Source organism: Pseudochaenichthys georgianus, chromosome 6, assembly GCF_902827115.2.
Source record: "Pseudochaenichthys georgianus chromosome 6, fPseGeo1.2, whole genome shotgun sequence".
In the NCBI taxonomy this organism is placed as follows: domain Eukaryota; kingdom Metazoa; phylum Chordata; class Actinopteri; order Perciformes; family Channichthyidae; genus Pseudochaenichthys; species Pseudochaenichthys georgianus.
The window spans coordinates 25,010,952-25,025,751 of record NC_047508.1 but is presented as its reverse complement, the minus strand read 5'-3'; the positions used below and the strand labels follow the sequence as shown (position 1 = coordinate 25,025,751).

The 14,800-nt window shown below is 39.4% G+C and overlaps 2 protein-coding genes and 1 pseudogene across 3 annotated transcripts in view; 1 reads left to right on the top strand and 2 right to left on the bottom strand.

Moving 5' to 3' along the window:
* mapk8ip2 (mitogen-activated protein kinase 8 interacting protein 2) overlaps window positions 1-11,309 on the bottom strand; it is a 40,716-nt gene extending 29,407 nt beyond the window's left edge. For both annotated transcript variants that reach the window (XM_034086014.2, XM_034086016.2), the window contains exon 1: window positions 9,819-11,309. In XM_034086014.2, the coding sequence (XP_033941905.1) occupies window positions 9,819-9,883 (65 nt within the window). In that variant the 5' untranslated portion in view covers window positions 9,884-11,309. The remainder of the gene's footprint in view (window positions 1-9,818) is intronic.
* On the top strand, window positions 560-5,037 carry LOC117447587 (gastricsin-like; annotated as a pseudogene).
* Window positions 11,310-11,526: 217 nt separating the features above from the next.
* Window positions 11,527-13,702, bottom strand: LOC117448671 (zona pellucida sperm-binding protein 3-like). The gene is made up of 8 exons (XM_034086018.2): window positions 13,203-13,702; window positions 12,952-13,070; window positions 12,662-12,765; window positions 12,378-12,555; window positions 12,170-12,287; window positions 11,991-12,073; window positions 11,749-11,906; window positions 11,527-11,650 (listed from the first exon to the last, which is right to left on the bottom strand). The coding sequence occupies exons 1-8, from the start codon at window positions 13,638-13,640 to the stop codon at window positions 11,586-11,588; spliced, it is 1,263 nt and encodes a 420-aa protein (XP_033941909.1). The 5' UTR covers window positions 13,641-13,702; the 3' UTR covers window positions 11,527-11,585.
* Window positions 13,703-14,800: the final 1,098 nt, after the last annotated feature.

Genomic DNA, 14,800 nt, shown 5'->3' with positions numbered 1-14,800 from the left:
GTTGTGAGGAACAATTCCTATACCTGCAATGTGCCTGTTTCATTACTTAGCGCTCCAGAGGGGAATATCTCATTGATGTATGCCCACACACTGAGAGCTGCTGTAACTCATTGCCTGTCACTGTCTATATGGGCCTCTGTCACATATACTGGACAGATACACACCCACCTCCTCTGTCTTCTTATTCATTCCACTTACACGATGGGATAACACTCACACAGTGCTGCAAGTTAATAGCAATATTTCAAATAAGGTAGACTGAATTTCATCATATAAATGGTGGATGATATAACAGTTGAAAGTGAATTATTGGCAATTGCCTCTTACACCAGAGTTTCTAAACTTCTATTCTATACACAGCAACAGCATGCCAGCAGGGAAGTGTATGTATCTGTAATGAACTGTGGCATTGCAACTTTTCTTGATTAGGCTCTGCTCATCTTTGCCCCATTAGTTTCAGCAGGCTCTCAGTTCTACAGCTCTTAGATTGCTGGGTTAAAGGAAATGCTGCATTGCAGCTTTCCCAATAGGAAAGCGGCACTCCACCTATTACGTGTGGATGCAAGCTTACATCAAACCGCCACATAGGGTCCTGTGTACAGTACACAATGTCATCTGTCCCAGGGAGAAAATGGGCTGATCTAATCTAATTGCATAACAAATGGGGTCATTAAAAGGCACTGTAATCAGAGTTCCCCCATGCTACTGGTCTGCTTTGATATCAAACAAGGTGCTATTGGCAGCAAATACAGGGGAAGTAAAAGCCAATCGGGAGATGTTATTATGACTATAGGCCAGTCCAAGCACAAAGAATACAATAAATTAACAAGCATACAAAAGTTGTATTTTTCATTGAATGTCCTTAAGCTTTTCAAAGGAATAAAGCTATCAAATCCAAACACTATTAAAAGTTATGATATGCTGAACAACACAAGAGCTTGTGATTAAACTGTGTGGTTAAGGTGCTACTGATAGTCTGATATAACATTAATTTTCCATTTGCAGAAAGTTACAGTTCCACACAAACTATTAAACTTGACCTTGCTGTTGATAATTATATTTTATAGACAGATTTGTTTTAATTCTGCAAAAAGGTATAAATAACTCAGCGTAAGCGCTAAGTACTCAGCATCATCTTCTTGAAAGACAGAAAATAGACACATTTATCATACCTCTTCATTACATTGAATAAAAGTTAAGTAATTACTCTATGAAAAGTGTCAAATTATACGGCCCGTCCACACAGCGGCGTGCGTTGAAAGCTTCGTCACCAGTGCATTATTCCAATGGATATACCCAAAGGCTTTCATTTGAGTTAGTGTTTATTGAATTAATGTTGTGCAAATGAAGTGTGTAGCTTTTAGAAAAAACCTGTAAGGGTCGTCACCCTGTCGGAACTGATATGACTGAAGTTTTGATAACAGTCTAGCTGATATGGGCCTAAACATGTGTATATAAAGCCTGTTAAGACTCAGCTTGGTATCCATTCAGGAGTGCTGTGTGGACAGGAGGCATCATGCTGTTTTGGTCTGTGTGGCGCTTGTGGAGGGAATCGTCAGGTAAGTAAATTATCTCTATATCCTGCGCCTGTTTCGTAAAATAAACTATTTTCTTTTTATGAGAGAGCAAATTACTTTGAAGATCAACCGCTAAAATTGCTAAGGATAGTTATATCAGGTTAAACTTCTTCATGTTTATGCTTCCTTCTTCCTTAGGATCCCTCTGCATAAGCACAAGTCTATGCGCGAGGCCCTGAGAGAGAAGGGGATCGAGTACCAGCCTGATGAGTTTTCCAGCTCTGCCAACATGTATATCAATAACTACGCTGATGTAAGAAATCCTAGATTCACGCGATTTTACACACAGCCCTGACTGATGGGTTTGCATTTTATTTTATTATGTTCCTCTCTTTCTTTATCTTCAACCAATGTGATGCCCAGACCTCCTATTATGGCGCCATCAGTATTGGAACACCCCCCCAGTCCTTCCAAGTGCTCTTTGACACCGGCTCTGCCAACCTGTGGGTGGACGCCATCTACTGTAGCACTCAGGCCTGCAGTGAGTATAAACCAACAGGCTGACATGAATAAATCCCTCATCTGTCACACTCTTCAACACATATTTAGCATGTAGACATAAAGCTGAAATAGGCCATCATGGGATTTAGAGTTTGAGTGTACTTGCAGCCATGCCACTAATAACTTTCAGTCTTTAAGAAAGCATCAGCAACTGTGTAAATTGACTTATTAGTGTCAAAAGAGGCATGATGGCATGTTTGTTGACATGCCTCCAGAGATAATCCTAAACTATGTCATTCACAGACGCACACACAAAGTTCAACCCCCAGCAGTCCTCTACCTACTCTGCCAATGGACACACCTTCTACCTGCCCTACGGAGCCGGAAGCCTCTATGGTACCTTTGGATATGACACTGTCAATGTGAGTCAGACCCACCAAACAAACAACTACATCATTTGAACAAAACACTGAACTGGACTAGTTCTTAGTTACTGAGAAAGAGTACTACCAGAAAGCATACATTGTCGATAGCAACTCAAAGAGTGATGTCTCACAGTAAGAACATACCAGTGAAAGACGTTGCATTGGAAAGTTCCAGTACAAGAAGATCTGTGTAGCAGTTTTCAGTTTTGAGTGTGTAGTAAGTATGTTTATTAGTGAAAATACAATGAAATATACATTTGTATACACTAGATAAGGGGTGTCCAAACTTTTTTCACCGAGGGCCAAATACAGAATAATATACGAAGGGCTGGGCCACTCACTAGAGGTGTATTGCCTCATAAGTTCAGTTATAAGTAAGCAAAATCAATCAAATGTAGGTAAATTATGCTTGTGAGTGTTGGCAGCTCATCCCTTAAAACAGAAGCCTCAGATTGATTATAATGAGGAGATATAGGAAGGGTCTATTACAAGCTTGTTATGTAAATAAGTTATTGGGCTTTTTTCTTATCAACTAAGATATGTTAGAAAATGTTTCCAACTTTAATTGACTGAATTTATTTGAAAAGTGGTCTTATTAACGTGTGAATAATACTGTTTAATATATTTTTACATTTATATTTAAGAAGTACAATATAAGACAAGCACAAGTTGGTCCGTGGGCCGCATTTGGCCCCAGGGCTGTAGATTGGACACCCCTGCACTAGATACTAGAAAAATATTTTTGATGAGAAACAACAGAGGTCTACCCTATTTGTTTATTAGCATTGCTGTCCACAGTCATATAGACTGTAGCTTGAACATGCATAAATACAATCTATGAATTGACATCCTACTCATCGCAGTGGTTGGCTTTGGAACCATAGGTTGGCGGCATTGTGATCAACCACCAGGAGATCGGTCTGAGCACAAATTAACCTGGTCAGAACTTTGTAGTTGCCAAGTTTAACGGCATCCTCGGCCTGTCCTACCCAAGCATCTCTGCTGGAGGAGAGACTCCCGTCATGGACAACATGATTTCTCAAAACCTTCATGGCACTCATTTGGCACTCATGAATGCCAACACATTTGCTTTCTATCTCTCCAGGTATAACTGTCAAAAGACTTCTATTAAGCACTGTAAAACATACACTATCACATGGAGGATATCACCTCAGATATTACTATATCCACATTGTGAGCTATCAGATAAGTTTTGGTTGTGTGATTCAGGGGAGGACAGCAAGGCAGCGTGCTTTCTTTCGGAGGAGTGGACACCAGCCTGTACCAGGGACAGATCTACTGGACCCCCGTCACCTCTGAGACCTACTGGCAGATCGGAGTTCAAGGGTCAGTGCTTTTCATCATTCATTAATAATGTTAAACATCAAATTGTCTTCCCATCTCAGGGCTGCCAGTCCATTGTGGACACTGGAACCTCCACACTGACAGCCCCAAGCCAGCTCATTGGTCACATCATGCAGGCCATCGACGCTCAACAGAGCCAGTATGGAATGGTAAGACAAATGAACAGAGAGACAGACACTCTCATATTGAAGAAGTAGGAATATAAGCATGTATAAATTGGGCCAGTTTGTTTTAGTTTCTGTCTTTTCTAATAATAATATAATGATAAACTTTATTTGTTTAGCACCTTTCATGCATAAAGCAGCCCAAAGTGCTTTACAGAAAACATAACAACAATATTAAAATAAATACAGAACAAGATAAAACATCTACAGTGATCCTAATGCAATTCCCGTGAATTAAAGCTGACAAGAAATTAAAATATGTTTAATTAAAACAATTGAACAAAGAAAATGTAAAAAGTATAATAAAAGCAAAACAGAAAAAATACAGTAAAACATGGACAATGAGACTAGAGAGAATTGAAAGTTAACCCAAATTAAAAGCCATATTAAAAAGATAGGTTTTTAATTTGCTTTTAAACATTTTACGGGAGTTTGCTGTTCTAAGATCCACGGGAGGCTGTTCCATAGCTTAGGGCCGTAAAAACAGAACGCAGCCTCCCCAGATCTCTAGCCTTGGAATTTCTAAAAGCAATTCTAATATCTCTTTGTTCTCTTGATCTTCAGTACATGGTGGACTGCAGCCAGGTCAACAACCTGCCAACTCTCAGCTTTGTTATTAGTGGTGTTGCCCTCCCTCTGGCTCCTTCTGCTTACATCAATCAGGTAAGTTACTACATGCATGCACTCAATAGGCATGTATTTGTGTGTGTGTGTGTGTGTGTGTGTGTGTGTGTGTGTGTGTGTGTGTGTGTGTGTGTGTGTGTGTGTGTGTGTGTGTGTGTGTGTGTGTGTGTGTGTGTGTGTGTGTGTGTGTGTGTGTGTGTGTGTGTGTGTGTGTGTGTGTCTTTTTATTTTGTTTGTTAGCAATGTAATTAACCTTTCCCATCTCCTGTCTCCGCCGACAGCACTACCAGAATGGATACCAGTGCTGCTCTGTGGGCATCGCCCCCACATACCCGCCCCCACGGCCAGCCCCTGTGGATCTTTGGGGACGTGTTCCTCAGAGAGTACTACTCCATCTACGACCGCACCAACAACCGTCTCGGCTTCGCTTCAGCTGGCTAAAAGTCATAATTTTAACGTAACTATAAACCTGACCAGAAGATAAGGAGTCTGTGTCCACTCGACCACTGCTTCTGATGTATTGGTATTAATATATAGTTAAATCCCTGTGCTATGTTCAAATTAAGTTGGTTTTGTGTATTAAAAACAAAACAAAAGGAAAATCTGGACATTAAATTGCATAATTCTCACCAAAAATAAATGTTGAAATGCTCGTTGCATGTGTTTTTAATATTTTTAAAAAAAAGTATTATCTTCACAGCACAGGAACATAAAAGGGTTTTCCCCATGACTGTTTTTTTTTCAGTTTTTTACTTTCTTTCTCCTGTCACTTTTTTGATCCCCTCCATATTCACCTTCCAATTCTGCTGTCTTTCCAGACTCCATTTTGTTCGAGTGCTTATCTGCTGAGTGTAGGAGGTCACTGCAATGCATGTCAACAGAGTGTGGCCCCATTTCCCCGAAACTGCAAAACCTCAAAATGTGTGTCAGTGAAAAGCTGCACAGAGTAACAACAACAGCAAATGCCTCAGTCCTTTCCTTGAAGAGTTAAAAAACACTGACTGATCCCATATATTATTTGTTATTAGAATTGTTTGTCCCTTTCTAAAATATTCCGTACTATTTATATTTCAGTGTCTCTATCACATGAGATACAGCCACCACTGCAGTGTCTACATTACATGATGTTCCTGCTTCTTGTTTAGACAGCTTCCTAGTGAGCGTACAGTTCCTGTCACACCATGTTGTGTACCGCTTGCTGCTTATCCGACAGCACACCGTGACAATGACATCCTTTGCATTTATCCCACCTCTGCTTGGGATAATTCTTAATAATAGGGGTTTGAAGCTAAGGCTTACCCCTCATGTTCCTCTTCATACTAAGAATCACATTCACATACTCATGCAGGAAAAGAGCCATTGGTCTCTACCTATTCGGAATTGTGATATGCTAAGCAAGATGAGAATCCTACCACAAGGAAAAGCAGTCAGCACAAAATGACCAATCACTAATGGTGGTCATGTTGCTGCAATGGCACACCCAGATCCTGGCATTGCTAAGATGTTGCTTCCACCTGTGTGTCTTCAGGTCTCGCTACCTCTTTTCAATTTCTCTCTGCCCTTCTCAGGCCTCTCCAGCCCATATTTGTTTTATCATTTATTCTCTGCCACAACTGATACTGTCACATCCAGACCAGAAATGTTCAAACCAGCCCACTGTCATCTTTGCTTGTCTTATTCTTCATGTACACTGAAGGCATGTTACCCATGCAGGGGATCCTTCATTGTCTGATTGAATAATGCTAACTGTCTCCCAAAATCAAACTGTTGAGTTTTGTCGTGTGCGTTATGTGAATCAACACACTTTCAAGTTTTAAGAAATGATTAGTAATAAAACTCCATAAAGCCCAACATTTAATTGTGAATTGTTCACGTTTCTGAAATGTGAGACTTTGGTGATTTTATTTTTGTTCTAACATTGGAGCTAAGTATTATGTTATTGTATATCATTTTAGTCTTTTTAGGTTTTGGACATTTGAAATCTAACATTGGGTTCACGTAAAATAATGATTACTTTTTCTGATTCTCAAACTGTACGAAATAAGAATCTGAGAATAATTGAAGATACTGACGACTATTAAATAGATGTAGAAACCGTATCATAGATATCCATGGGGGGAGGGGCGATGGGGCGTCTTCTGTAATTGTGCTGCCTTTCAACCATTAAAACACTGCTTCACTGTGACATCATCGTCATCTTTAAAAGGATATGTCATGTGGTTGCTACTGACTCATTATCAAGATCAATTTCTAAGGCTTTTTACCGACCATCAGTCTTCAGTAATGTAAACACACCCACACACGCAAATAAACTCGGGCACACACATATGAGTCATACATTTAAGCTATGAAGCACATTCTATTGTCTGTGTCAGATCCAATCCTGAAGATTGAATCAAAGGTGATGCATCGGTTTTACTCACAGATGATGATTTCATGTTGATTTGTCCACATTTGGTTTAATTAAGTCATCAGATGGTACATTTAATGATACATTTACTGGCGTAATATTGATGATAAACAGATGGAAATGGAATGACTTTAAAATATTTGTTAAAGAGAAATACAAAGCTAACAACTGCTGTGAAGATTGACATGTAAAAATATAGCAAGTGTTGGTTGGTTGTAGTGCGAGAGAGCGATAGGAAATATCTAAATACAAAGGGAGATAGAATACAGCAGGAGGCAGAGATGGGATGCTTAAGCTAAAATGAATCTGTATTTGATTTAAGCCTCTTACCCCATGGTTACCATACCCACCACTCACTCCCTCCCCCTGCCTTCTCGAGCAACCTTCAAAGAGAACATCGACTGCTAAACGTATCAGATTCATAGGGAAGGGGGGCGGGCAATCATTGGGACGCTTACTGGAAATGTTGAGTAGTCTAGCTTGAAATCATTGATGAATACAACACGGGTTGAATACAATTATATCAAATCAGAGTCTGGTGTCAAATTATCTTTTCAAATCCAAAACCTTTTAGATCCATTGTTGGGCTGAAACTAAAGATTGCTTAATATGCGACAATTTTTCTTGATTTATCAGTCACTTAAAAGATATATCAAAAATAACAGAAACCCAGAAAATACTCACATTTTAGAAACTCCAACCAGTAAATCTCTGGCATTTTTACGTCAAAGATTAACATTAATAATAAAAATATATATTTTTGTAGATACAAACAAAGATTAATTGACCAACTATATGAAGCTTGGTTGTCTCCATTTAGGTAAAGCTTTGGTCAATTTCTAAGCAAGAAGATCTATGAAAAACATAGATCCATAATGACTCTCAGTCAAAGAACCAAAGCTCGGATTTGGCCAGAAAGATGACACACTGTATGTGTTTGAGCATGATCACAATGTGAATGTTTTGTAAGGCAAAATTAGATAAACAGTCAGTAAGTGATTTATTTAACCATGGAACCAGATCCAACCCTCCCGTATATATACCACCATACTGACCCCTAAAATCTACACAAACAACTCCTTTAAAAAATGCATACATTCTGAAGTATAGCTTATTGGTACATTATGAGTTTTGGTGTATCAGCATTGGTTTGGTTTCAGTAAATTGTTACATCAATTGGAAAGAGCACCATGTGTTTGTTGTCCAGGCAATGCAGGAGAAATAGTAGTCATTTCTGGAGCTCAGAAAGACAGGCTCTCTTACGGATTATGTTGCCCATTGGAAACAGTGTTTGGGTTATGTAAAGCAGATGAGAAATGCACTACAGACAACAATCATCAAATAAAGACATTGATTGCTCCAAATACTAATATTGCATCAGGTGAATTATAGGTATACAGTCTGATATTGATGATCAATAGCTGACCTGAAATAAACGTGTATGTACTCTTGGATGTACACAAAGTAATACAAAAATATAGAGTGCAGCTGATCAGTGTCCACTCCATTAAATGAAGTGGTGAGTGGTGCATGCAGCTGCCTTGTCTTCTGTAACAGTGCATTTTTTTTTGATAACTGAGAAGTAAACTGCAAAGACCACATTTGAAGTCAGTGACACAAGCTCATCAAAAGCGTTATTCCAAATATTGAATTGATGAATACAAGATAAATAAAGATAAGGTTAGTCAAACTGTTTGCCAACGCTGTACATTTAAACTATATTGAGCCAAAGCTATGGCTCTGTGATCCAAACTAAGGTCATGAGTAGTCATGCAGAAAATCAAGTCTATTGATCTGATATGATCTATCCATGAAGTGAGGCTCCAGTACGTAACCAAATCCACCATGAGTGCCTTTTGTGGATATAAAATCCACTGGGACCTGACTTACTAATGTGATTGCTTTCAGTAAGGACATTAGACAAGCAGAGGCAGACAATGAAAATGCTGTGGCATAATATCCATAAGTGCAGAGAGCCACATCTTTCCTTTATTTGAACTTTCTGGTGCTGTGAGCAGCATCAAATAAATACTTTCATCTCCCTTGTTTATTCTTTCTTCCTCTGGATGAGTTAGTGAAATTACTGCAACCTTGTAACAAAACAATATAGCATAATAGCAAGGAAATAGAAATGTACCAAATGTGCAAATAAACAACAATGATACTAAAGAAACCATGTCATGTATACTGTATAATGTAAACATAAACAACCTTGGAGATAATACTGTAGGCTAATGTTACACTAAATAGGCTATGCACGAGTAGGAAACAGCCAGTATCACATTCTCAATTGTGTTAAGGCAAGAAGAAAACGCAAGTAGATCTGTCATACTGTGATTCTCAGAGGTCATATTAGAGGCATTTGAAACAATATCGATATCAGTACTTCCGTAAATCATTGTTCAGCAACATGCCCTTGCCTCAACAGGGCGTGGGCCTCGCACAGAGAATGCGCAAGGCGGTTGCCTTTCGCTAAGCGTTTAAGATCAATCATTTGTCATCAAAAAATGTTCACATGTATTCTTCTCCACACTGTTCTGAGAATATTATAAGTTGTGTTAATAAAAACATAGTGTTGAAGGAATACATCACATCCAAAACACAAACAACTGGTCCTGATCAGCTGCATCACCTATGGGCGCGCAGGGAGGCAGGCCTGGGAGGTTATTAAAAAGAGATCTATTACTATCCATGGGAGCGAATGTTCGTTTGCAACATCAATTCACAACGGGTATACATTATTTAGTCATCTTTAGTGTCATTTTCTCCGTACGCATCGTCCCCCATCATCTCCCCCACTGTAAGCTCTTACCTGCAACCAGGAGGAGAGTGGGAATGGAAGGTGGATAAGGAAAACATATCGGCTCTGTCCGCCATCTTCTTCCACAAATGACTCAGAGCGACTGCAGAAAATCAAGGAGGGGAGCGCAGTCCATTCACAGTCACAGGGCAGAGGACAGACGCAACCGAGGACAGAGGGTTTTCTCTCCGCGGCCCCCCAACAGATGACCCCCTGGCCGCAAAGCCTTCAATCAGACGAGCCTGCTCAGCACCATCAAATCTGCAGTCAAACATCCACACAAGCGGAGAAAGCAAGAGGGAATGATCTTCAAAAAACGCTGCACCACACCGCGGAAATCAAAATACAATCCCGTGTGTCCCCCGGTACGTCCACGCGGACAGGATGGTACCGCAGTCCGCGTTTTTCCTCGCCAAATAATCTGCTGCTGTGTGATTCTGCCTGTGACACACAGAGGATACGGGCCAGCAGCGCGGAGACAGACAGAGACAGAAGGGGGAGGGTGTAGCAGAGGCGGTATAACGTCAGTGCCGCTACCGTGTCAGCAGGCTGTCCTGTGTGGATGCAGGCAGAGCTTTGAAGCCTGAAGCACACTGGAAAACAGTGGCATCACATGACAATTACAATTACCGTAGAGTGTTTCCGATGACATCACACTGACACATATATAAACAGACAGAGCAAAACGTGCTTCCCAGTGCGTTTGTATTTACTGTATGTAGACTCTTGTTTCTTGTTGAGATGTTTATTTTGACCCCATCCTGTGTCAGTCAACTTTATCCTGATATGTCCATAAATACAATGGCGAGAGAGAGGGGGCAAAATGGCAAGTGCCGCCTGTACAGTGTAGGACAGAACAGAACATTAACCAGAAATGGCAATGGAAACATTCAAAGAAGAATTGTTGAAATATCCGGACACGAAAACAAAGTGCCTCAAAAATGAAAGAAAAACATTTCTTAAAAGGTACAACGAAACAGGGCTACATATAAATAGACTGTTGAAATACTAAATGTTTTCTCAAACAACAAAGGGTATTATGAAATGTCTTAACGCACATCAAACATGTATCTCAAATGCAAATGATCTTACGCTATAATTATCATAATAAGGAGAGAAAAAAGACATAAAACATAGGCATTGAGGAACCTTTAGGGTGATCAGTGGCTGAACGTTTCAGTTTTGCTCCCTTTTTATTTACTATTGAATCAAAGATTGTAAATGAACTATCAATCAGAGCATCCTAACTCAGACGTTGAGTTTATGAAAATACTTTAAATGTATCATTCGATACCGAGCAGACGCAATGTGGAGCTGTTCACTGCCTGTGGTTCTGAAGTGCAAATCGCTAAACTGCCGTTTACAATCTGTTGCACACGGGGGCAGTAAACGTTCACAGGATGCATTTGTATTTTCCTTCTACTTGACTAGAAGTGATTGTAGTGATCTAATGGAAGGAAACTTTTATTTTTACCAAATAGTATTCTCATTTATTACTTCAGTTAACTGTATGATGTTAACTCAGAAGATGCTAGTCTACAGTATGAACTGAACATTTAGCATTTAACAGAGGGCAATGAAAAGCAAGTTACACTTTCATCTGTTTCTTACACCTTTATTATGTTTTGTATATGTCAAATTCTGTTAACATTAAAAGTAGTAAATATGGGTTATTTTCTTGTTTAAGCTGAATTATCAACAAGAAAATTAAAAACATAAATAGTTATTAACCATTGAGAATGTTTATTTTCATGGTCATAGCTGTGGCAGGAAATTGAGTTAAGCGACAACCCTCTCTCCAATGGGGATGGGGCCCAGGGTGACATCACCTTCCCATTCAGAAACTAGAAATAAAGACAGAAGACACGTGTCACGTTTTGCACTGCTGGGGTTGTCTTACAACTCAAGCCCATTCACTAGGAATGCATACAATATACCATACCGTTATTGTCATTTTGGGACACATCACGGATCTTCCTTCCAGGAGCCTGACTGAATTTGAAGGCATGTCCAACAGTTCCTTGATTTCCACCAGTTCCTCCAAATCCAACAGCTTCACAGGAGCCACATTGTGCATCCTGTCCGCTGGCCTCTTTCCACCTAGGAGGAAAGAAGAAGAAGAGAAGAAAAGTTAATAATGTATCAATACTCCAATGACACATTTTCAAAGAAGCCCAAACTCACCCATTGTTGTAGGAACAAGCTCTATGTTCAGTATCGATGGGATATAAAGTGGATGTAGCTTTCAGGTGGCATGAAATGTAGAGCTGTTAGAAAAAGAGAGTGGTTAAGTTATTATTATGTGTATTTTTCCTGCATATGATGTATAGCAGAATCTTTTAATCAGTCTTGGAGATGCCCACCATTCCACTGTCAACGTTCTTGAACCTGAAGGCCTCCAACTGGAACTGAAGCTTGTTCTCTGCAGTGCGATGCATGAACTTAGAGCTAGAGCCTGTGATCCTTGCATCAACCAAACACCTGCATGCAGAAAAACCACATTAGAGGACACACTTCTGTTTGTGATAATCAATTTTCACTGTACACATCAATTTAAATGAACCAGCTCACCCATTGTTTTCAATGAAGACATAGCAAGGTAATGAGTTCATGTCAGGTACAATGGTGGCTACGCATCTCTCCACATAGACACGGAGGGGCACGTGGAAGAACTGCTTGACAACAGCCTCTACATTTATGATGTCTCCCAGGTAATACTGGAAGCTTGGTCTCTCGTTTTGCCAGTCATCTGATCAAACACAACATTTAAATTGAAGTTTAAGTTGCAAAATATACATTTCTAATCAAAGCTCTGTAAAAGGTTAATTCTGCAGATAAACTGTTTTTTAACTCACCAGTCATGAGTCTCAAGGTGAAGTAAAGGAATTCCTCTGACACCTTAACTGCAGAGAATGGGATCCACAAGGGGTCAAGAGGAAGGCTGCTCACATTGTGCTTCCTAAATGATGAAAGAGGTTTGCTTAAAATGCAGCTTAAAGTCATTTCTAATATGCATCCGCCACAGGTAATCAGATTTGGTGATCCATGGTTACTGGAGTTACTAAATGTATTAGTATTTCAATGTCATATTATGTTATTTATTATATGTTTATGTTCATTGCCACACCTCTAATGGTCTTATTACCTTGGGTAGTGGCATTCCACAATTACTGCAGCTGTGCCGGTCCTCACCACAAGAGTATCGGCCAGAGGTTTGGGATCATGGTTCAGAGTGAAGCTGTAGATAAGGTACTTTTCTGTCACCTAGTGGAACAATGTATATTAGTACAAACAAATGGCATCACACATGAACATATTGGTTTACCATATTTTTAGATAATAACCATTGCAATCTTTCATTTATTTTTCAGTGACTAGCATTTGTATTTAGCTTACGGTTAATGTGCTATGACAACTGTGCAGTTCTGTCTCAAAAATCAACACTCGAGCAGCATTGTCCTCTGCAACAGGGGCACAGTTTCCCAGGGTAATGTCGGCAGGGTTGATAAATTGGCCATTCCCAAAAAAGTCCTTCTTGGCTTCCACATGAACAATACTCTCTCTGCACTCGACATCAACAGTTGCAAAAGCAACCGGAAGTCTCAACTCGAAAGGCACCTCGACTTCAGGCTCAGGCTTGGGGTCTTCAGGGTATACCCAGGTGAGAGGTCTTTCAAATTTCTGCTTACTCTGTTGTTTGACAGGCTCCTGTCTCGTTGCTGGCTTCTGGTGTGGTGCTGCCGGCTTGTAACCATCCATAGCTATTTGAGCATGACATAAGCTGCCTAACAAGGCCAGTGCCACAATGCACACAACAGTGGACTTCATCACCATCGCTTCACAACAGCAAGTTATCTACACAGTGCACTAGGTGATGTGAAGAAGATGGACATGTGCACCTACTTTTATAATAAGTTATCATGTTTGCTACCACAACATTCCCGCCCGTTCTGTTGGCCATTCCCCATCAGACCTGATGATCTTATATACTAAGCCAATTAAATTATTGCTGCTTTTGACGAAAGCAATGCCTACAGCTCTGGTGATGCATCTTCAACTAGATTTAGATTATTTATTATTCTAATGCATAACATTTTATACTATGCTGAAAAAATACAAGCAGCATAAATAAATAATATTATGAACACAAAACTGTGGATATGCTGACACAAAAGTGATGGTAATGCAGCCAAATGAAATAAATATTAACATATGGAGGGTATCATTTGAAAGTAACTTTTGAAAGTTCCAAAAGTCTCACAAAAAGTTATGTTGACCTTGGGTTAGGTCAACCTGCCCTCAACATGGAATTTCAAACTCAATATTTTGCCAAAGTACATGTTGTGGAGAGCTGCAAATCAATATGGTCCTAGTGCAGGTTGATGTTTCTAAATGACCTTTACTGTGTTTACATAGAGATCAAATAGATTGGTGATCTTAGGAAGTAAAAAGAGTTTATAAATGAAAATATTCCTGCGAGAGAAAAATTGGATTAATCCCCAAATTGAAAAATAATACAGAGGTCAAGTGATGACATGTTTTTCCTTATTTTAACCTGCAGATACGTGATTTACAATAAGCTCCAATTATTCATCTGCTTTGCTTTCCATTTTTTCGTCCTCTTTTTTTACCAAATGATTTCAAATATAACAAATCCATATTTTATAAATGGCAAAGCTATTAAACAAATTATTCAAATCAAAGTTGACAACAAAATTGTATGCAACCCCTAAATCTTCGTTACCGCAACAGAGAGAAAAAAAGCTTATCCAGGAAAAATGAATTGCTATGTCAACCAAGTACAGACTGATCTGAATCTGCATACAGTTTTCTATGCTTGACGGGAAATACTAAGTGTGCCAATTTCACAATATTTCCCCAGCAAAGTTCTTAGAAAATGTGTTAGTATTTAATGAAATAAGATGTTCAGACATGAATGTTATAAATATATAAATTGCTAGTATATTACATGAATCCAGCCATCTAGAGAATGT